This window comes from Lepisosteus oculatus, chromosome 21 (assembly GCF_040954835.1).
Source record: "Lepisosteus oculatus isolate fLepOcu1 chromosome 21, fLepOcu1.hap2, whole genome shotgun sequence".
Classification (NCBI taxonomy): Eukaryota; Metazoa; Chordata; class Actinopteri; order Semionotiformes; family Lepisosteidae; genus Lepisosteus; species Lepisosteus oculatus.
The window spans coordinates 9,738,938-9,762,609 of NC_090716.1; the positions used below are offsets into that span (position 1 = coordinate 9,738,938).

Consider the following 23,672-nt stretch of genomic DNA (forward strand, 5'->3'; position numbering starts at 1 on the left):
ACACTGCTTATTCCTAGTAAGGACTGCAGCAGTCTGGAGCCTATTGTGGCAGTTTAGGGCCTGAAGCTGGATTGTACACTGGACGAGACAGCAGCCCATTGCAGGACTCGTGTACAAAGGGGGCAGTGCCTCTTCAGGAGGTGAGAGCGATTTGGAGCACCCAGCAATAACCCAGGCAAGCTCCAAACAGAATACACGCTACCCTGGACCCGAGAGCAAGCACTAATCACCATGCCACGCTTCTTCAATTTGACTTTCTTCACGCAATGCAAGGTGTTGCACTTTGTCCTGTAAAAATTCTATAAAAGGAGCTTTCAACATTTTTTTTTCAACATTTGTCTGGAGTCACCCAAAGTAAGACGTCCATTGATACATGAATATTGAATTTGTCTGTTATTACTAAAGGTGGAGCTACACAGAGTTAAAATCATTTTAAAGTCAACAGATCCTGAGAAAGTGTCCTGCAGCGGAGATGCTTGTGACTTCATGTCCACGCTACGACGTGGGCTCAGGTTTCCCTGTGTGTGAGGACCGAGGATTCACAGCGGACCGGGAGCAGTGGCTGAATAACCATCGTCAATCATAATAAACAACGCATACTCTGAATCGTTGTACAGTATACCCATTGTGCACAGGCGCCATGTCTGCGGTACCACCCATCGTGATCATTCCACTTGCGGAACGCAAGGTGGCGCTAGAGTACTCACCACCGTGCGGAGTCTTCGCAGTTACAAATTATCGCGATATCTGACTCTTGGCAGCGATTGGACGGGAGAGTTAAAGCCTCCAGTTTCAAAAGGGTGTTGGGTGGACATTTGCGATAAAGACTCGGAGGGGTTTTCCAAATGGCATTTCATCTTTTGTGAAGTAGGTGTAAATGTACGACATGTTTAGTTATGTGTAATAGAATCGACGACATCTTGTATAAAACGGGCGTTTCTAATGACTCTTAATTGGTATTTCTCGGGCGCTGTCATCATTTTATCTAAATTGTTTCGTGATAAATCATGTCTGTCATCATGGTGTGTTGTTGTGGTTCGGAATTAATACGGAAAGAAAATAAAATTGTGATCGAGCTGCAAAACCCGGGTATTATTGTGGTGAAAAGCTGAGTAGTTATACGGTCAGTTTAGGAAACAGCCGCTGTTTTATAGTTTTGAACTGTGTTGGATACGAAGCAATCGGAGATGTTTTTAAATGTAACGGGACGTTGTGGACTCGACTCCCAGGTGGGACACTTGGTGTTACTTTGCTCAAGGTTACAATATTTCACTCGCATTATTTCTCAGTAAAATGCATGTCTACGCACAGCAAATGGATATGGATGTAACTCGCTCTGCATTGAAGTGTCTCCCAACTTGGCACTGTACTTAATAAAAATATTAACTGATGCCTGTTGTTTTGTCTTACGGTCTTGCATCAACGCGCCCAGTTTACAAACAAGCTACTGACAGCCTGTGTTTATTTTGTGTTTTCATACAACACAACAACGTCAGCAAAACTGATAGATTGTTGAAGTTATGGTTTTAAGTAACGAAATAATGTCCTTGTTTTGCAGCGTAAAAACCGAAAAAGGAGCTACTATAAGTATGTAAAGCTGCCTTTCAAACCATTTTTGCCTGCCAAGCTGACAGAACACATTCCCAAATCTTTAGATGCTATGAGAAGAAAGGATCTAACCAAAGGAGGTCAATTCATCTGCTCAAAGGAGAGAGGGGGGGATATTTTTTAATTTAGGGGAACCTGATATTTTTGTGCTTTGGAAAATTGCCGGATCGTACAGAATTGTCAAATAGCATGGAAAATGAAGAAAATGAAGGTAAGCTGCACCAGTTACTATAGCAGTTTGTATACTCTTTCCCAGTCATAGATAATTTTTTTTGCTGTTCTTTGAAACAATGTTTTCAGATTTAACAGAATGAACATGTTTAAATATTGTACAGATTTATCAGATGCATGATAGAGCCTTCTTTTTGTGTTATTATCTAGCTTGCTTTTTTTGTCACCATCGGTCTACAAGTTGTTGTTTTTTCTGTGAAACTGTACAGCACAAAATGGGTCAGAACTGGATGACAGCCTGACTAACATTAATTGGCTGGGAAGGTTCTCTTGTGCTGGAATGATCCCAGAACAAAAGAAGAAAGTTACTACAAGAACCAAGGTAAGACTTAGTACGAAGGCTCATTTACACTGCTGTCATGAAGCAAAGGTGGTAATTAAATGCATATTTTTATTTTTATATTTAAACATACACCATACCATAGAGGGTTAATAAAAATAAAGATGTCTCCTATACAAGTGAAGGACAAATTTGTACTTTAACTGTGTAATAGTTATTTTTTTGTGAAGTTCCTGTTAAGGAATCCCCTTTAAATGCTTTTTATGTGCCATAGGCCAAGATGTTTTTTTTTCTTTTAACTTCTTGTTTTCACACATTCGTAGTAAATTTGAAGGATCAGATCTGCAGACTGTGAAGCCTTTGTTCTAATAGGACCTGTTCTCTTTTTCCTCCCTCTTTCCTTCAGTTCGTGAAACCACCAAAATGTCCTTTGGTTAAGCGTCCCCCACACTCTTATTCTGAACTTATAAAGCTAGCCCTGAACAGCACTCCAGGAAAAAGGCTGACACTCCAGCAGATCTATGCCTGGGTGGAGGAGCATTTTCCTTATTACAAAAACTATGCCAACCCTGGGTGGAAGGTAATTGCACTTGCTATCCATATCAGCTGAACCTGATCATTAAGATTATCATGATAGACTTGCAACAACATGCATTCCTGAGCAATAAATACTCAGTTTCTGGTTTCCATGGCATTGTTTCTGTCCAAACAGTGACCTTTGCAACATAATACAACATGTAAAATACCAGTAGGTCTTTGGGTTTAATTAGTCTGTAAATCTCTACTTAAATACTTTAAAGTCAATTAGGACATTGACACTGCATACAAGTGCAAACTGCACAAACCCTCTGGCTTCATACTGGAGGTGTTCTGCTGAGGTCAGTGATATCTGGGAACACACTGGAGCTCTTGCAAAGATGGATTGCCAGTTCCCAGAGTGAGTGTGCTGTCGAACAGAAAGACTTGAGTTTCTGAAAACATCAGTCTTGAGAGAGTTCTTGGCTTGCAACGCTTAGGTCTCCACATCTACAGTATACAGAAATATGTATATTTAGGAAATGCAGATGGACACGGTAGACCATCCAAATGATGTGTGGATTGTACACGTCTGTAAGTGGAAACGGCAGTTTTCCCACGTTTACTCAGCCTTTCACTGGTGCACACTGAAGGCCAGTCCGTGTCAAAGCTGATCACTAGTCTCCGTGTGGATTCCATCTCTTGGAAGAAAACCGTTCTAAAAATCTTATCTTTTGCAGAATTCTATCCGACACAGCCTGTCAATCCGGGATATTTTCATACGGGAGACAGAAGGAAACGGCAGGAGCTCCTTTTGGACAGTGAAAGCCCAACCGGAACCCAGCATCTTTCCATCATTAGAGTCAAGTGTAAGCATCAGTAAGGACAGCACTGGGGTGTTCATGTGAGGCAAGGCTAACGTCTGGAGAAATATAAAGGCCATCTCAAATGCTTTTCTTTATGAAGGAAGTTTGGCGGGTTCTTATTATTGCCATAATAAAAATAAAGATGTCTCCTATACAAGTGAAAGACAAATTTGTAGTTTAACTGTGTAATAGTTATTTCCTAGTAAGTTCCTGTTAAGGAATCCCCTTTAAATGCCTTTTATGTGCTATAGGCCAGAATGTCAAAAAGATGTTTTTTTTTTCTTTTAACTTCTTGTTTTCGCACATTCATAGTAAACCTATTTGAAGGAGCAGATCTGCAGACTGTGAAGCCTTTGTTCTAATAGGACCTGTTCCCTCTTGCAGTCTAGCACCTTGTTTAAAACCGAGAGCTTTTTAATAGCCTTTCTTTTTAACAGGAGTAGATTACTCTTCCAGGATTGTACTCCTTACTTTTCAGTCAAGTAATTGATGTGGCAAGCAATGAAGACATGTTATAAAGTGTATGTCTAGTTAATTTTTTGTCCTCGTTTGTAATTGTCTTTTTCAGAATATCGGAGTCCCAAGTGTGTCAGTAGGAAAAAAAGGTATTTTATTATTCAATCTTTTTATTTTGGCATGGCTGAATAAGTGTATACTAAAGGGATATATCCATAAAATAGTCACCACAAAGTGTGAAATGTATTTTTCCTTATATCCCAGCTCCCAAAGTTGTGAAGTGTCCTTGAAACCTTTCAGAATATTAATTTAAGGGAACTGCAACGCTATTTTTATATTTCTGGGTTAGGACGAATCAACATTGATGAGTGCATTTCAAACCGCATTAAGAGTAAAATGTATACTGTAACATGTAAATCCTCCATTTTACATCACAAAATAAACAAAAGTTCCAGGTATGCATATTGTCACGTTGCTATCATTGTCTGCGATTCAGAACGAGGCAACAAACCTTCCAGTGACGTGAAGAGGCCTTATTACATTGTACACAAGCATCTCTTTCAATCCAGTAGAAATATTGCACTTGATTTCGAGACGGTTCTGCCGACAAATAGTAGTTATTGGTTAGCTCTGCATGCAGATGAAGTGGGAACATTTCTGTGGTGAAATGTCTGCCGCACACCCTGTACTTATTCACTTGTACATCACAGTGACTAGTGAGCAGGAAGGGCCGCTTCATGTCGCCATTCGCTCAACTTCTCCCTTTCGCGGGGGTTTGTGACAACATGGCGACTTGCGGTACTTTCTCAAATTTCGCGATTTTGTGCTTAATTAAAAATGTGTAAAATTGGTCATTTCTTGCATTTCTTTCGTTACCAAGGTTTAACAACCGGTCTGAGAAACGGACCGCAGTTCCCCTTTAAGAGTCTTCATTTTGTACCCGTTATATGTGGAAATGTGATAAAAGTAGCAGGGTTAAAAATTCTTTATGAATGTGGCCCTTAAAGTCTCCATGTCTCTGTTAATAACGGCTAGGTGCTGTGAAGAAAATGCAGCCTTTGTTGCCCCATGGCATTGTGCCCTGCCTGGTCCCCGTTCCAGTCTTCATAAACCCCTCAGCTCTCTGCCAGGTGGCGCCACACGAGCCTCCTCACAGCACCCAGACTGTCACTGCACAGAGAGCGATTGCTCCGAAGGTAATGGAGTACATCCGTCTGATGTTTGTCTGAATCTGCCAGGGGCTGTAGTAAAATGGATAACATGACATAGCAACATACAAATTGCACCCGCTGAATGTAGGTGATTTGCGTTGGTAATGAAGCCTTTTCCCAGGACATGAGATCAGTAAATAGTCAGTCATCAGCTTCCATCAGCTGGACTGTTCTTATGAGACCTAGCTGACGTAAGAGGGCCTCGCACTGAGGCAGAAGACTTTAAACTGCTAGCCTTTCCCAAGATCAGTAAGTAATAGATGTTTAGTTCTTAAAAATCTTTGCAGAATTGTGTATTGTAATTTTTGTTTTTAAAATATCCCTAACTTATCTCGGAATATAATATCAGAATTGCACAAGAAGGTTTCATTTTAAGAAACACATTTATAGAGAATATAAACTTCCCACAAAGCGCACTTGAGATTAGAGATGTATGGTTCATGGAAAATGCACAATTAAAAAAAAATAATTTAATTATAAACTTTTGCAACATTAAGATCCCTTTCACTTTTGACCATTTCTATTGGAAACATGCTTCCTGATGGCAGCGTGTTTTCATAAACTATGCTGTTTAAGAAATACAACCCAAACACATGGCTGATTCTTTTGATATTCTGTCCTTGAGTTCTCTGCTTTCATAAAGTGATTGCTTTTTGAGCTTCAAAACATCGTTTCTCTCTTTTCTCTAGATTTCTATCACCATAAGTGCCCACACTGCATTTAGTCCTCAAGTACCTGATATAAGCCAAGCATTACGGGAGCCCATCATAACCAATAGCAGGAATAAATGCACCCAGCAGAGGCTTCATCAGAAACGGAAGCAAAAACTTCAGCCCTTAAAGGATCCAGGACTGCTTTCGCAGGACCAACCTGGCTTCGCAAATGACTCGGGGTTAGACAGTGAGAATAACGTGTCTTTGGAACCTAAGGTGGACAGTGAAATATTCGCAACATCTCCTTTTAAAACACCTAAAAAGAAAAACATGGAATGTTTGGCCACATCAACACCAGGCGCAGATCCTGCTCTGTTTTTGCGGAGTGTCCCACTGCCAGGAGGAGAGACACCAACTAAATCTCTGGATAGCTTACTTGGTGACAGTTTCTTTAAGTCTCCCGGTGGTGAGAGTCTAGAGTATGAAAGCCTTGGGTTTACACCCCTCGCAGAAAATGCTAGGTCCAGCCTTGAGGGTAATAACAGTGAGAAGGATCTGTCCGAGTTCGCTTTCCTTGGCTTGACTCCCATTAAAGCAACTATGGCTTCCGAGGAGCCAGGGCTGGACCACAAGAATGAGGGCCTGGCGCGAGTCTTTGCTGACTTCACTCTTCCAGACATCGACGAGGACACAGACCTGGCCACTATCAGCTGGGCAGCATTTACGTCGGATGGTAGCTAATTCTGTGCTGCATCATTGGGTATAATTTAATTGTGAACAATGTCATGTGACAGGATTGCTGTAGTGTACAGTAAATCCGGGCTTGAAAAGTCATTAAGCTGCTAAAACAGTATGTGAAGATAAAGTCTAGCAGGGATGTGTAATATACTGGTGAAGATTATTTTATGGAAATGTATTTAGGCAAAACTGTAATTTATAGTTGTGGAAAGAACTGCCTTCTGTGATAAAGTCCATGGTGTCAGCTTTTTTTGGTTTGCATTTGTCTCGGTTCCAGGTCTTGAACACCTTATTCAAAATGGAAGGCTTTCATTATGTGATTTAAAAAATAAACACTTTGAGAACATAATTTACAACTCATCTAGCTCACTTGATTAATCCCAATATCCCATCCAGGTCTTCCTTAATATAAGCTTGTTCAAAAAACCCTTATTCAAGATCTCGTTTCTAAATTTCCTGTCTAATTAGGCTGTCTGTTAGAATACTAAATCTGTATATATGACTAATTTAGTTAGAATTGTCAGCTCCATATGTGTGACTGTAATTACAGACCAACAGTTACTCCTATGACATGATTCTCTTTTGTCACCATGTTATGGAAGGATGCTGCTTCAGCGGTTTTCCAGTCAGTGTATGTTATCCATGTCTTGAGTGACATTGAAATGAGGTAGTTAATAAGAACCCTCATTTCCGTTAGTGCAATTGGTAGTATATCATCTGGCCCTGGAGATTTATCTGACATGTAGCTAGTAGCAGGGAAACTTCCGCCACTTCTGTGTTACTACAATTTTATACTCTTTCCTGGGCAGGAGGCAATTTTCTTCATCCTTTACAGTTCTTTTGTTGTTGCAGTGTTTTGGGGGGAAAACCTTTCCTTTTCATTGTGATATTCTTTCATTTCTCTGTTGGCTTTTCTAACATTTTTTTTAAACTTGTTTGCAACTTATTGTGCTGATTTGTAAATCATTCTATAAAGTGCTTTCTTTCTCATTTTTCTTGAATGACTAACTAATTGGGCCACTGCTTTCTAGACTTTGACTTCAGGGATTGACCTGTACATGTAAGCAGAATTTGCTCTCATTCAATGGTAGTGACTCGTATCTCATGTTACGTCTCAGTTTTGTAACAATCCTGTCTCACTTCCTTTATAACCCACTTTGTATACTACCTTTACAGTTTCAGAATATACTTCAAAGCATGTCATATTTTGATGTAATGGTTATATCACCTCTATTTTCCTCATAGTCTCCTGATTGTTCAAAAAGACCAGTATGTGCCTTGACAAACTAAGAAAGCTAGCAATGTGTCATTTCAATCTCATCTTCCAGTGTCCCTGATGGTTTTCCTCAGTCTTTGTTGGGGAAAATTAAAATCTTTCATGAAAGCCAACTTTATCTTTTTATTTCATTATAATTGATTTTTGAATTTGGTTGTCATTAGCATCCTCCTAACATTATGCCTCTTGAACCCTCAAGTCTGATCCATGCAGACAATACCTCAGTCCTCTCTCTAAGACACCAAAGTTTTGCCATTGTTGTGTGATTCCTGTTAAATCATAATCGTGTTAATGTAGTAGCCTCTACTTCTTGCATTTTTGCTTGACATTAAGACAGAAGTATTTTGCCAGGTCTTTAGAAGTTTGGTTTTCCATTGGAACCTCTTTTTTTTTTACTTCCTGCACATCTTCCTTGCAGTTTGTCTGTGAATTTTTTCCATTCTAGTTTAAAGTTGTAGATTATTGTTCTAAGTTGACTGGTATCCTTGCGTGATGGAATCAAATGGAGGATAAAAGAGAGCCCTTGACAAAGAACAACTTCCACTGGCTGACGAAAAAAACTGAAGTCTTCTTCAAACCTGCTATGGGTTCACTTTGCAAGGTGCAGAGAGAGCCTGAAATCACCCCTGCATTCAGCAGCTTCTCCATCATTCACTTTTTCAAGCAGCAACTGGAGTTTTTAAAGGAACCATTTGGCTGTACAAGGTCTACAATGATGGTCCACATGCTATACATTGAAAATAATAAGTCTGGAGACGTTCTGTGTTGGGTGTTGTAGCATTATTTTTTCACACCCGAAGAAGGCTCAATAGCTGAACGGTTATGATATTTCAAGCTTTCCTGCTTTTCTAGAGGTTTCACAACCTCTACTTGTTCTGTACCAGAGAAGCCTTCAGTGAGAGAAGAATACTGACTTTTCACTTCGGATTTAACCTGAAGTTAATATTTTCGTGGAAAAGATGGGTGTGTGGGTTAATTTCTAAACTATTCCCTCAGTATTACTTGTCTTATCTGAAATGATTGAACCTAACGTGCCGGTGACTGTTAATACCGCCGTATGAAGATATTTCCTTCAGATGAGTGTTAGACAAGTGTTCTTGTCTGTAAACGAACAACAGGTCGTTAAACAAACGACTTAGATTTATTTTTTCTCTAAAGACAGCCTCCTCCGTATTCGTACGGATTCTCTTGGTGGTAATCTCTCTCTGAACGGTGCCCCGAGTCCTGTCATTGCTGAATGTCACAGTCGGCGCTCGGCTCTGCGGTCACCAAACAGGCGGCGTCCGACGCGTCACCGCGCTTCACCTGTATATAAAGCCGCAGACCGTGCTCTGCCACCTTCTGGCTCTTTTAAACGGAGCCTAAAGAAGTTGCCTTTCGCCGGAGATGTTTTATTCTGGTGTGCTGACCGACGGCAGCAGGAAGGAGATGGAGATCAGAGAGGCTGCTGCGCTGAGGCAGCAGCGGAGGATGAAGCAGGCGGTCCAGTTCCTACACAAGGACTCCGCGGACCTGCTCCCGTTAGACGGCCTGAAGAAATTAGGCACCTCAAAAGAAATGGTAAGAGTTTTCCTTCGTGTTTAAAACGTGTTAATTGACTATCTTTTTTATATGCCCATCTTAAAATGTGTCGTTATTGAATGTGTTTACGTACTGTATTCAGAACATGTTTATTGTCTTGGAAGTTAATGATTCGGATAATAATATAGTGTTATAGCTACGAGTATTGACATTTCGTTTAGAGGGACATTCCAAAGACATATAAGCTTTTCTAAAAGTTTTAATATAGCCACATTTCCTGTTTTCAGTTAAAATGCGATGCTTTGTTGTTGGGAAGACGATGTTGTCTCCCTAAAACTTAATAGGTTTGATGGCACATAATATTATCCCTACTAATAATAACGGTAACAGACTAGGCTTATGGTCGAGCGACAGCTTTTATTTTTTATGCTGCTCCATCGTTAAGGAGAATCTGTTTGTGAAGGCCTCTTCAGGGAAAATGAACTTGAACAGACTGCTGATGAACCCGGTTGTCTAATAAGCTATTAAAATAACCATTTGAAATAATAATTTGCCGGTGTCTAAAAGGACCCTGTACTACCATATATAGCCTTTTCAACCTTTGCTACGAATTGTAAATTAACTAACCACTACGTTAAGGTAGATTGACGTAAAATATTAAAACATATTGTTTTGGTTGTGGTTGATCACATATACACAGATGATCAAATAGCTGTCGCAACAAGGTTTTATGCTATACAGTATATAGACTGCTTTTCTTAAAGTAGTGTTTACTAGCAGCTGTCAGAGAGCCACCTATACAAGTTGCATTATGAACTATACAGTATTTACATTATGAATTATGATGTTTGTATTTATGTTATATGCTGTTTATTATACAATTTCAATCCTAGTTGTTCTGCAGTTTCATAGTGAATTTATAGAAAATATTAACAAATAAGTTGTTATGTAGCTACTTAACCCCACTTTTGTATTTCCAACTATGCTTAAAAATTCTCAGTTGAGATCTTCCAAGCCAGTTAGTTTTACTGGTGCCCTTGTATTGGTCTGATATGGAAAGGATCATTTTAATATCTGTACAAATCGATGCTTAATTCAGGAGGCCTTTGACTGAAATTGTGTTCTGTGGCAAAACAAAACACAGAGTGTAAATGTCTGGAACTTCTGGAGGTGACTCTGCTGAGAGGTTTTATAATATTACAGACAAACTAGTGACTTGCTAGAATCTAGCCCTCTTTTGGGTAGCTGTATACTACTTGATTCCCCTATCTAATACTAGTGAGCAAGATATAAATCCTTCGCAGAACAAGAGATAATATGTGTTTTGGGAAAGTTCTTCCTTGCCCGTGCTAGATTCCTCGTTATGGATGCTAGTGTCTTGTGTATAATTAATTTGGATGTCACTGCTGTGGAGCCAGCGAGGACAGATCCTCCAGGGTTCCACAGGTACGCAGGTGCCACACATCCCACAATGACCTACATGCTGCAGCAGAGGTTCTCTGGCAGTGTATGGGGGATCTGGCTGGGCTGTCTCCCGAGAGGAAGGATTGTGATTCACTCAATGAGGCAGGGGCATGATGTAAGTGCTGCTCAACATTGCAAGTGGCAGACATCGGGCACATAAATGTGGGAGAGTCTAAAGCCTCCTCTGATTAGCCTGAGGTGAACCCGAAATTGCTGACCAAAAAAAGTGAAAGATTTATTTACTAATCCTTGCCTTTCTGCTCAATCCTCCATAACATTTCCTTAAACTATCCATTCTTCATTAGAAAGTCGTTTACTCCATGTAAATGTGGAGGCAACCCGGAGATGATTCCTGGTGCACGTCAGGGTTACACACTGGACAGGTGTGCATGCAGAGACAAAAAGACAACAGTTAATTAGCATGTCTTTGGAAGGAAGAAGTCAGAGCACGCATAGATGAAAAAAATCCAAGATCCAGTCAGGAATCAAACCTGGGACACAAGAGCTCACTGCATCGACACCATGCTGCTCTCCTTGCAACAACTTTTTCCAGATTTGTTTGTTGCAGGTGTTTCACCAAGGGGTTATGATGCAGATCACTGCAGGACATTTTTTAGTGCTTTCTGGGAGAGCAGCAGATGTGGCTTTTTAAAGGAAGAGAACACTTAAGCCCAAAGTTAACAGTTAGGGCCCAGTATTTTCTTTGTTGGCAGTTTGGTTTAAGCCGCCAAGCAGAGCAAGCTGTTCATACCCTGAGTTCTTGCATATTCCTGCTTGGCTTCTGAAAGGCAAACATTGTAGCTGTGCAATTTCAAGATGAAGGGTGTTGTTGTTTTCATCAACGGCAAAGAAAGCTCTGTTATGCATTTAAGCACTTTTCTTGTGATGGGTATGTTTAATTCAGAACGAGCAACACAAGCACAGATAAGGGGCATCTGGGTGTCTCAAGACATAAAACCGTGCACACAGATCACAGATCTGAATCTTAATCTGGGTGATCACAGGGTGATATCACCAGTCTAGCTAGTGATAAGATTCCCAGCTGGCTGAGCTCTTCCAGTGTTGGGTAGGTTTGAAAGTGGCCAGGAATGCCTCAGCTTCCTATCTGACAGTGATGCTTTCAGCTTGTCTGGTGCATGTGAACTTGCTGTGTTAAAGGGAGAGTTGCATCTGTCCTCCCTCTGATGCCTGTGCCCTGCTGATGTCACTGTGCTCAAGGAGGGAGAGTTAGATGATGGCTTGGCAGCGCATGTTTCACATTGACATGGATTCTGCCTTCCTCTCTCCTGGGCTAATATGAGAGGTATAGTTTCAGTGACCTGACTTGCTTTAAAAAAATAAAAAACAGAATTGAAAAAGAGGATATTAAAATGTTCAGTAAGAATGTCTGCAAATGAAAAAACAACAATCAATCAACACAATATACAGTACAGTAACTATACAAAGATATGCCTGTGCCCTGCTGATGTCACTGTGCTCAAGGAGGGAGAGTTAGATGATGGCTTGGCAGCGCATGTTTCACATTGACATGGATTCTGCCTTCCTCTCTCCTGGGCTAATATGAGAGGTATAGTTTCAGTGACCTGACTTGCTTTAAAAAAATAAAAAACAGAATTGAAAAAGAGGATATTAAAATGTTCAGTAAGAATGTCTGCAAATGAAAAAACAACAATCAATCAACACAATATACAGTACAGTAACTATACAAAGATATATACAGTTAATACTCTTACATAAGTTTACCAGAATTTTGCACATTACTCTGTTATACCTCAAATAAAGTGCATATGAAGGTAAGTGAGCCTTGTTAATTTGGGTGTTATATCCAACTGCTTTCATTATGTTTGTGATTGGTTAATTTTGATGACAGCATCTCTGTGTAGAGACAAAGCAAAGAATTGCTAGTATTAAAGGCAGTTATTCATTTTTACAGCAGCCACACAACATCCTTCAGAGACGACTACTGGAAACAAACCTGTCGAGATTTCGAATGAACAACCGTGGAACAAGGCTCCCAAACAATGCAATACATGCACAGAGCAATGGTTTTCATCACAGCAAACCAGAGGGCATAACAGTACCAGAGGAAGAGGACCTCATATTTGTGTGTTGCAAGGTAACAACACATTTTAAGAACTCAGTCAGAGTAGATATAAGCAGTGTTGACTGCTAAACAAGGTAATACAGCAGCATTGTTGTATTTTTTCAGAAGCCTATCTTAAAAAGATTGGGAAACTTGTAGAGAAGGTAAACAAGCAATATGAAATAAAACCTTGTAATTTATTTGGGTAATTTTTTTAATCTTAAGTGCAGCACCTCCGTATTTGAAGATTCATGGTACACGTGGTGTCCTGTACCTCCTGTTTGTTTTGAAAGTGTAAGCAAGTGACTCTAAAGCTTTATGTTTACCTATATCATATTTTTCCCTTAATATTGCTTTTATCTGACCTTTTATTCAAAGTATGCAGGGGTTCTTGGGTTGTTTTTATGGTGTCCAACAAATGCTGGCTGCTCTAATCGGACATTCTGTGTAACCCACGGTAAAGTTTGAATGAATACATTCCAGTCAACCTTGGGACATTAGGATATCCTACTTTTCCTGTGACCTTCAGAGATTCTGAGTGAGGATTATTACACCAGCTGTCTTGGGCATTTACTGGCAAATATGAAAAAAGACCAGGCGTTTGTTGCTGCTAAAGGTGAAAATGCTGGTATCTCTGTTTTTATTAGCTAATGTGAAAAATAATAATGTAGTGGTAGTGCAGTTTCTGCTATTTAATGCAGCTTTAATGTAATTTTAATAGTCCCGTTCTGCTGATTTATGGTTTCATTAAATCAATAGAGAAATGTTCTCTATTTAACTAATCTCATTTCCCCTGCTCCCAACAGTGCTCTGGGAGGGAGATTAAGGTCCTGATTGACACTGGCTGCAAGTATAACTTCATTTCCACTGCGTGTCTGGACAGACTCGGGTATGCATCGCAAACAATTGGATAAGAAAAAAATCATCACCAATTCTTTTGTGTCAGCTCACCTGGTGGAATAGCCCGTTGTGTGATTGTTTTATCTGGGCACCTATTTGCAAACCGATGGAGGTTCAGCACCAATTGGAGAAGCAGCACATCCCTCACACACTCTGTCGCTGTGACCAGAGAGGGCCCTGGCCAACTTCTCCCAGCCTCCCCCTCGGTGGCACTCAGACACTCATGTGCCATCTACTCAGGGAATCCCAGTTGGCTAATGACAAGACTCAGGCTCGAACCTGCAGCTCCTGGACTACAGAGCTCTACCTGTGCACGAGCAAGCATCTATACTGGTTGAGTCACTTGGGAGCCAGGGTTTTCCTTATTATACACTCCCTTTACCTCTCTGCAAAATATTTGTTCTCCAAAACAATCTGTTAGTATTCTGCTCATAGAATGGTCTTTGTGCTACACATCTAGTGGCTTGTCACCATTATGTAGTACGATGTTTACTGTTTTTTTAAATTCAGCAACAGTTTTGATGGCAGTAAAGTGTCTGAAAACCACGGGTTGAATTTGTTTCACTGAAAGATCAATGCAACTACTACTTATATAATTTTATTTACAAATTGCAAGATTTCAGACTTCATTGAGAGTGCTTTTCTGGCTCAGACTCAAAGGGGATTAGGTGGATCATTTAATAAAAAAAGGATAAAAAGTTCCTTTAAGAAAATTGGCAATTATTTTTACAATGATATCACCCAATCTAGAATTGCAAACTGTGTCTTTACGTCTGAACAATTACCTCTGGATCACCTCTGCACCCACATTGAGAGATAGAGGAATAGCAAACCAATATTTACTATTGAGATAATGATGGGTAATTGGTCCTGTATATCTAAGGCTTGTGTTTCCATCCATAAAACAAGTAGCTAATGTGTATTTTTACCTTTTCAGTTTAAAGGAATCTGTCAATGCGAACAAAATTGAAACAGACAACCTCCTGTTTTCACATCGTTTCCAAGCCATGGGACAGATTGAGAAAGTGTCTCTGATGATTGGGCATGTGAAGGTCGACTGCTCAGTAATTGTTGTAGGTGAGTTTAAAAAGTACCAAAGTCTGTAATATTATATGTTAAATCATGACTGCTGAGAATTATTAAGTGTAGGCAAAAAGACTACACTTAATGTTCAATCTCTCTGAACTTTCATGCAGTGATCTGAATATTGACTGCAAGTGTGGTGGAATCCTGTAATTTAGAAATGTATTGATACAATATACATGATGACTGTGGCAGTTCTGATACAGTTTAAATTAATTCATTTTACAGAAAATGACAGGAACTTTATGTCACTGGGCAGTAAAACTCTGAAGTCATTGAAGGTAAGAAAGCTGTTCATATTTCCAATTACAGATAACTAATGGTCTCTGGAGAGCTAAACCCCCAAAACTGTAGTAGTATGGTTTACATTGCTGTCTGAAGGCAGAATGTATTGCCTTCTAATAAGGAATTTGATGCCATAACAACTACAGCATATGTTTTTTTATTTTGCTACATTACACTTAATGCAGTTGTGTTCTGTCATGTGTGCTTTACTTATTTTTTACAGCTTTATTAGAGTTAAACCTGTAGCAGCTTCCTATATTATGATGTTATACTGCTCTGTAAATAAACTTGATTTCATCTTCATCACAGCCCAAAAAACTATTTTTTGTTACTTAATTAATTTTGTTATGATTTCCACTAGAAAAACACTAGATAAAATAGTTTTCTTAACTTTTTTTTTTCTGTTCACTATGGTTTATTTTAATTATGTTTTACAGGCTGTCCAGCATTAACAGTGCCTATATGAGTGATTTATCCATTTATCTCTTTTATGTTTTTCTCTGAATATACAAAACCTTTTATAGATGTTTTGACATCTTCTTTCAGTGTGTGATTGACACAGAAAAGCGAGTCTTAGTTCTGGGCAGAGTGGAAAAGGATCAAGTTCAGTTTGTTGATGGTAAAGACGAATCGCAAGGAGACAGGTTAGTACATGTCAACTTCAGCTGATGTCAGGATTGCTTTAATTTTTCTACTGTTCTATTTTATGATCTTCTCAGCTCCTGTTTCGTAGATTTTGTAATAGTCTGATACACAAAGAAAGTTCTACATTGTCTTTTTAACATTATTTATTTAGATTTTATTTTAAAATATTTTTAAGTCCCATAAATGCATTTTGGAACTGTTTTCTTTCAAGGCCCATGATGAATGTTTAGAGACATTTGTATTCTGGAGAATACATAAAGAAGTACTTTAATAAATCAATTTTGTTCTTTTTTCTCTCTCTACTAATCAGCTCTCCTGGAATTTGAAACACAGTTTTCTCAGCACATGACTGCCAGCACTAACATATACAATCTGTGCACAGTTGCTTAATTAGAATTCACACAAACATTCACAAAGCCTGCAGTCTGCCATCACAGTTCCTCCATTTTTCCATTGCAAATCAGTCCCTTATTTTCTTATCTGCTTGTGGCCATGATGAATTACATATAATAGCAAGTGTCATGTTAATGATGTCATCTTCATGCATTGTAGTACATACTGGTTTACTATATATATGGACCACAAAAAAACCAATGGAGCACATTTACAGTATTTATGAAGTTTATCATGCTGTAACATAGAATTGTAATATTGCTTAAGGTTTCTTATATGAAAAGCTGCTTTGGCTTTTAGCAACAATTTTAAAGACGTTTTTTAAAATTAAGCCAGATGTATCACATTCTTGTATTTCCAAGTACAGAAAATTCAAAAAATGTTCCGTAAATGTAACTGGCTTATCAAAGACATTGTGTTTTTATATAGCAGGATGAAGAAGGCTAGTGGTTATTTTAAACTGCTTTGACTGAGCTCCTGTTACTGCACGAACAGGTTCACAAAGAACCAAAGTTATAATTTTCAATATTGATAGAACCGTTTCTACATTCTGTTCGTAGGAAGACTGTGGATAAAAAATATATAAAGCAGAGTTATATCACAGACTGTAACCACACTTTAAAGCTTTTTTAACAGTTTTGATTTATTTACACCAGCTCTACCTTTCAGCTTAGTGCCTGTATTTTCACATTTGTAGAGAGAGGTATTTACTTCTATATTAGGAGCTGTATTTCTAGTCCTATTTAAGCAACTATTGGTTTGTATTAGTTTATAAAAGCCACATATAGATGAATTTTTGTGAATGTATTTTGATAACTTGAGATTTATAGCACAGATAACACATATGGTGTAATGTTGTTAATATGATTAATTGTTATTGTATCAACCAAAGTGAAAAATTTAAGGTGACTTTCTGAGTATTTTTATGTGTTCAAATAAATAGAGTTTTGGTGCAGCAGTCATTGAGAGTTAACGTTAGCTTTTTGATCTGGACATAGCTGCCTAAGTTAAAAGTGGACTCTGTTGTTTGTCTTTAAAGTATGATTAGCTCTTATGCTTGAAATAAAAATCATATTAAGTGCAATTCTGCTTTATTGCGTCTTCATTATTAGAAAGCATTTTGTGATTAGTAGATTATAAAAATAATTATACTGTAAGATTTCATGTACTACACCTTGCCTCATTTGATATAATGTTTAATAACACCAAAGCACACATTTTAAACACTGATTCTTTAGGGACAATACATTAAAATAACATCAAGTAAACAGTATACAGGTATCATGTAAATAGGTATAGTTTTCTGAATGATTAATTAAGTTATTTAATGATTAAAAAGGAATATTCATTTATTGTTACAAATGTATTTTGGTGGTAACATTAGTCATAGTTATCAATAGGCTACTGAACCTCTCTTACAGTGTCCATACAAAAAAAAAACTAATGACCATCTTCAGACACCATTAATTCCAGCGATGAGCTAACTCTTGCCTTAATGTGTCTATAGCAGTGCATTACAGATAATTTTCAAGTAACAATGTGTTTTTAATAGAAATAAATCTTAAATTTTTAGAGAAAAATGTCAAGTTTTGAGACCAATAACAGTGTTTCTGCAGGGCTATTATTTGCAATGCTTTGGAGTGAAATATGCTCAGCCTTCTTTTATTAAATTGCATTGATTAGAGCTTTTGTTGGGTAATGAAAGCTAGCACTGTTACTTTTGACTAAGGTAGAAGAAGTATTGATAGTCATGAAACACAGACCCATGTAGCAAAGGCACTCTGAGCTCTTCATTCAGCTGCTGAAGAGGCAATCTAGGGGAACACTATGAAAGATGCACTAAGGACAGTAATGGACAACAGCATTACAACGTAATTAACCAGAGTGTGGCACAAAAGCAGGTCTAACATTTACAATGCTCCATCATATCAAAAATGGACAGGCCCACATGGCTCCTGACAGTAAAAGTACTGGCAACATAACAATACAACAACCAAAAGAAGAAAGGGAAAGGGATAATTATGATGTATTGCTTTTTGTGTATCACATATAATATAGACAACTCTATACATTTAGAAATGCTCAATTAATCTAAATTTAGAAACACCTCTTTAAGATTAAGAAGCTCGAGGATGGGATGGGAAGAACTGAATCCCTGCTGCCGGTTTGCCTGATGTTGATTTCCGGAGGTGACACTGACGGTCTGGCCATGGGAGTGGCCAGCTGATTTCCCTCTTGTTCCGTGGTCCCGGCTCTGAGTCTCCACAGGCCGACAGGTCCCAGGAAACTCGCTGCCGACTCCAGAGCTGGCAGCACTGAGAACACGAGCGGACAAGATGAACAGGTCACAGACAGGGGTCTAAAGCAATAAATATTCAATATGATGGGTTGTTACTGAAGAATTGGTGCTTAGTTAAAAGCAGAATTAATACATTGATTTACGAGTATAGTTCTTGTTTTTCATCCAGAAGTACACCGTGGCCTGCACCAATATTGGGGATGATAATAGCTTTATTTCTTCTTGTCCCCATGAGGGTGATTTTCTCTATATCTTAGTTATGTAAAATAAATTAGACATTTTTGTTACAGTCTGTTAAAGTTTGCTTTTAATGTAGTGCAACATAGTCCTTTAAGGTCTCTAAAAAAAAAGTTGAGTGTTATGGACATATTCCCTACTGTATTTTCTAACTTTCATTGCCAAAAGAAAGGGAACCATTTTTATATGTGACATCAATGTCAATGTCACATTGTAGCGATGAATGGTCAATTACCTAAGCACGTTTCCTTAAAGGTTCACTTGTTGGGAGCAGGTACATAAAATATCAAACATCATTTGGTGCTTTTAAGTAAAAACTAAAAAAAACATTTTGCTTACAAGCACCCACACACTCATACTTTGTTACTTGGATTATTACATCGTATTGCATACTTCAGTTTTGTGACTGGGATTTTTAAGTGCTGAGAAGTTGTATATTATATGTATTTTAGCTGTTTCCTGCTTTACCCCTGGTTAATAAAATTACTATGTGATCTTACAGTGCCAAGAAAAATAAAGAAAAGAAAATATGTAGAAACAATTTAAAGACACAAAGATGCCATATCTGCTTTTTTGCCCAGAATAAAGTAAAAGAACTCTTAACCAAAACATGGGAAGAGTTTTGGTCAAGTTGAATCATTGGGCATGAAGTTGAAACATCAGCAACAGTGAGGAAAGGTGTTTAATAAGTGTGAACAAGCCTGGGGTCTGATATCTGCTTTTGTTATGACTTTACAAGTCTAAGATTATTCTGTCACAGCTGCAGGGGGCTGATATTGCCACTACTATACATGATGAGTGAATTCTTCTATCATATCCTAATTGCCAAATGTACTGTTATTTAAAATAAAAAGTCATTATGGGTTCTGAATTATCTGATAGCAGAAAAAACAATGCTAAAAGGGATATTGCAAAACCGTAACAACAGTAAAATCATAAAGAATTAGAACATTATGAATGTCTCATGGTTATCTGCATTTTTTGGGGGGGATATCTAATGGAAATGAGATTATTTTCCAGGTGGACATCCACATGACTGAAATGTACATGATGTTAGATCAAAATGAGCATGTATTACATTGCTTTAATAGCTCTGGTAATAACACGAGGATGAGACATTAGAAATTAAACAAAACAATAGCTTGGTGAAGAAAAATAAAGTATTTTTTTCAGTACTGTGCTTTATATCTTTCCTTATCATTTTGAGACAATGTCACCATCCCTCCAAGGACTGTTGAGTGTTATGAGTATAAGAAAGGAGATCATTCTCTGACCATCTCTCTCATTTGGCTGCAAGTACTGTACCTATTTTGAACTGAGAATCTTACCCAGCCATTTCATGAAAGCAGCCAGGGTATTAGCTTCAGAAAATGGCTGGCGAGCTTGTTCCAGACTCCTAAAACCCTTCATAAAATAAGAAAGTGTCTCCGGTTCGCACGTTCACAGGCACTTCTCCATAGTTTCGACTCAGGCCCCACGATTTGACTTTGTCAGCGCCTTTGTGAATTTTGAATATTTGAATCCGGCGCCCTTTGTCTAATCTTCTGTATTCAAAACTAAACAGATTGAGTTAATTTCCTGAAATTGTAAACTCCTGATTTGGGCTCTGCCTGTACTGTACCCTACTATAATTACAGTTCTCTAAAGATATTAGAAACTTCCCTTGACTGCTGCCTGTGTTCTTCACACCCTGACACCTGCCCACACTGTTGCAATGTCAGAAGCAAATACCTCTGCTGAGTGTATTTATAATTAAAAAGCATACACTGTCTTCCTGTTAGCCGGAGCCATCTGATTAAATACCCAGAAGTAGGCCTGGGGAGCAAAACACCATGAAATTAAGTTTCCAGTGCAGAACACAACAGGTGAGAAAAATGGACAACTTCATTCAGACAGCTCCTCCCTCCCTTTTTAGAAATTGTATTGCAAACACCAATTTCTCCAAATTGAGCTCTTTTTTGGACTGAGAATGGATGCCGCATTTGCTACATAAATGTAGGAAGTGGTTCAAGATCGCCCAGTAGCTATTGACTGCAGCAGCTTGCAATACGTAACAAAGAAGGTCTAAGTTGAGCATTCCATTACAAAGGCTCCCAATAAAGTGAAGAGCAGCTGCTGATGGTTCTGTTAACTGGGGGTTGGAATGGGCTGTGCTCTGAAAGGTTAGGTCAGTGCTCTTTTGCAGATTCCTAGTCAGTCTGAAAGAGCAGTAACAAAATACTAATTTAAATGCCTCTGTGCCGGTCTAAAATCCCACTCTATACTACAGTAATATGTTTGCTGTTTAGACATAAAAGAATATAATGCATTCAAAAGATCATTCTCAAGTTACATATTTAAAGTCCTTTTTTTGTTTTATTTTTTTAAACTAAATTCAAAGAGGACTGAGACATTCTGTTTTTATGCATATTTTAAACAAAATGCAAATAACAGGTAAAACACTCTTGAATGTAGACAGATTCTGATTAAGTGATTTTCAATACAGTATTGTCATTATATACAGTATAGATTTGGAAGAACACAGTGGGGACTAAGTGGATTATTGTTCCTTTCTTTCCAAGACTAAATTATATAAATAGAATTGCATAGTCACTTATTGTACTATAGTCATTTTTCAGGTGTCTCGATATTGTTACTATTGCCATTGTTAACCCCAGATCAGTCTTGAATGAAAACGTAACAGATTGATGACTGTATGGAAGCTGCTATACATGGCTGGTGTGCTGACTAACTAGGGAATAATGCTAAATGAGACCTCCTTTTAAAACAGATTTTCTAACTGGGTCTAAATGAAAATTGATTTAGAAAGCCCCTTTCAACTACAATATTTAACTTCAAAATGATGACATGGAAAAAGAATATATTATGAAATGTGTAAGTCGTTTAACATAATACTTCTGTAAAGCATTATTACACATTTCCTATCTTCTGAATTTTCAAAGCTCCCTTATTTTATACCTTATTTTCCTGATGCCTCTTGACCTGATGAAATGTCTCCCTTCAAAATAATGACTCACAACTCTACACTTCACACACATTAAGGCTGATCTCTCATGCCTGCTTAGACAGTCCAACCAATTTAATACACTTGAAGCAAGGCATGGGCACTTAAGAGCTACTGAACCCATCTGGTCATAAAAACGAGACAATTAGAAATCTGCAAGGAGCTCTTCAAGAAGTTTAATTGTTTAATAGTAAAATGCTAATTAGCATTCAATCAAATTATTTTGAAACTAAGAGGTTATATTAATGAGTTATTCAGTTTAAAATACAAACAAAACACCATAAACAACTCTACAGTACATACTGTAAAAGGGCACCTAGTACCTGTTTAAAAGTAATTGATATTGTTCAGCCAAAGTTTTATTTATTGCCAAAAGTTCTAAAGCCTTTGGTGATAGTTAATTGCAAATCATTTTTATTTTGTTGTTGGAGGGAGGGCTAAGTTATGTGGATGACATACATGGAATATATTCACGTACGTACCATATACAGAAAAGAAACATGTTAAGAAACTCTGGAATAATGTGAACCAAGTTATGATTAATAAAATCTGATAGTTCTCAAAATACTGGGTACTGGCTGTGGAGGACAGTCATTGTTCTTTTGAATTATTTGCATTCTGCTTGATCCATTGTTTGTTTTTAATTAAGACAGCCTGAAAGCATAACTAATGCTGCAGCTGTCTGTATTTATGAATACATTGGTAGGAAATTCTGAGGGATCGGTTTCATGGAAGGTTGCTATGGAAACAGTACACCTGGGTCCCCTGGAGCTGCTATTCTAGTCTTTTTTCCACAACTGTTAGGCCTACAACTCCAACTCAATCAATAAAGACGTCAGCTCCCCGAGTACATGAACAGACACCTGTAATGAAGGACGTTACTTATTACATGTGCCAGTAGTAGTTCATAGACTACATATAAATAACTTCACACAGTATAGGGTGTAGTCACCTGGGTTAACAGTTGTACCACATGTCTTATAATTTTCGATTAACAGATGTTTTTCTAAAACCTGGACTTTAACAACATCAAGCTTAAGTGCCAAAATGTTTATTATTCAGCGAGACGGCGTTATTTTCTTTGATTATTTTTTAAAATAAATATCGGATAAAGAACATATCCGATATCTGAAAAGTTATTTTATTTGTAAGAATTGAAGATACCTGAAAATCCACCGCAATGACGGGGATTTAAGGAGCAAAAGGAAGGCCATGTCCGTTAAAAACATAGTAATCCTGCTCTACAATTAAAAGCAATGTATACTTTCACAGGCTTCCCGCTACCGAATATAACCTATAGAATAACAGGGGAGTCTTATTGTGTAACACCCAACAAGCAGACGGATTATTCGTGGGACACTGTTTCAAACTCCTGAGACGTAATAAGGTACATGTAATTATATTTACTCAACCCACTGTGTCAACGTTGATTTAATTAAATGCAATTCGAAACATGACTGACATGTTTCCAGAAGGAATGATATTTCTCCGGACTTGTGTGGACGACCGCGATGCAAGCTACATTCAGCTTGGCAGCACCTTTCAAAATAAAAGTACCCGAAACCCTGCGTCAGAAAAAATCATCCTGAACCAGGTAAAGTCACATTTATAGCACAACAACAATTTGTACATCCTCAAAACTAGGTGGAATGTGATAAATACACCCACAGGTAATAAGAAATGGCCGTTCTTCATTATATATTTTTGCTTTCTTGGAATCTTATTGGTGTTTTTATATCACTTCCTCCTTGCAAATTGACACAGAGCTGTGCACTGCTAGACAGAAAAAAGTCTCATTCCTGACAAAAAACAAATTGTGCCTCTCTAAAAGTAGCTCAGATCTATTCTACAGACCCACAGCTAATAGAAAATCACCTTGTTTTTGTCACATACGTTTCTCTGTCAAAACTGCTGATAAGGTTG

At 38.1% G+C, this 23,672-nt stretch overlaps 2 protein-coding genes across 2 annotated transcripts; both read left to right on the forward strand.

Moving 5' to 3' along the window:
• Positions 1 to 75: 75 nt before the first annotated feature.
• LOC138224441 (forkhead box protein M1-like) lies at positions 76 to 7,948 on the forward strand. Its single transcript, XM_069181759.1, has 8 exons — positions 76 to 867; positions 1,559 to 1,819; positions 2,049 to 2,161; positions 2,526 to 2,699; positions 3,376 to 3,504; positions 4,070 to 4,106; positions 4,993 to 5,153; positions 5,858 to 7,948. The coding sequence occupies exons 2-8, from the start codon at positions 1,798 to 1,800 to the stop codon at positions 6,560 to 6,562; spliced, it is 1,341 nt and encodes a 446-aa protein (XP_069037860.1). The 5' UTR covers positions 76 to 867; positions 1,559 to 1,797; the 3' UTR covers positions 6,563 to 7,948.
• A 945-nt stretch (positions 7,949 to 8,893) lies between these two features.
• Positions 8,894 to 17,293, forward strand: LOC102696810 (nuclear receptor-interacting protein 3). Its single transcript, XM_015338087.2, has 7 exons — positions 8,894 to 9,395; positions 12,754 to 12,936; positions 13,710 to 13,792; positions 14,741 to 14,880; positions 15,115 to 15,167; positions 15,718 to 15,815; positions 16,127 to 17,293. The coding sequence occupies exons 1-7, from the start codon at positions 9,222 to 9,224 to the stop codon at positions 16,140 to 16,142; spliced, it is 747 nt and encodes a 248-aa protein (XP_015193573.1). The 5' UTR covers positions 8,894 to 9,221; the 3' UTR covers positions 16,143 to 17,293.
• The last annotated feature ends 6,379 nt before the right edge of the window (positions 17,294 to 23,672 follow it).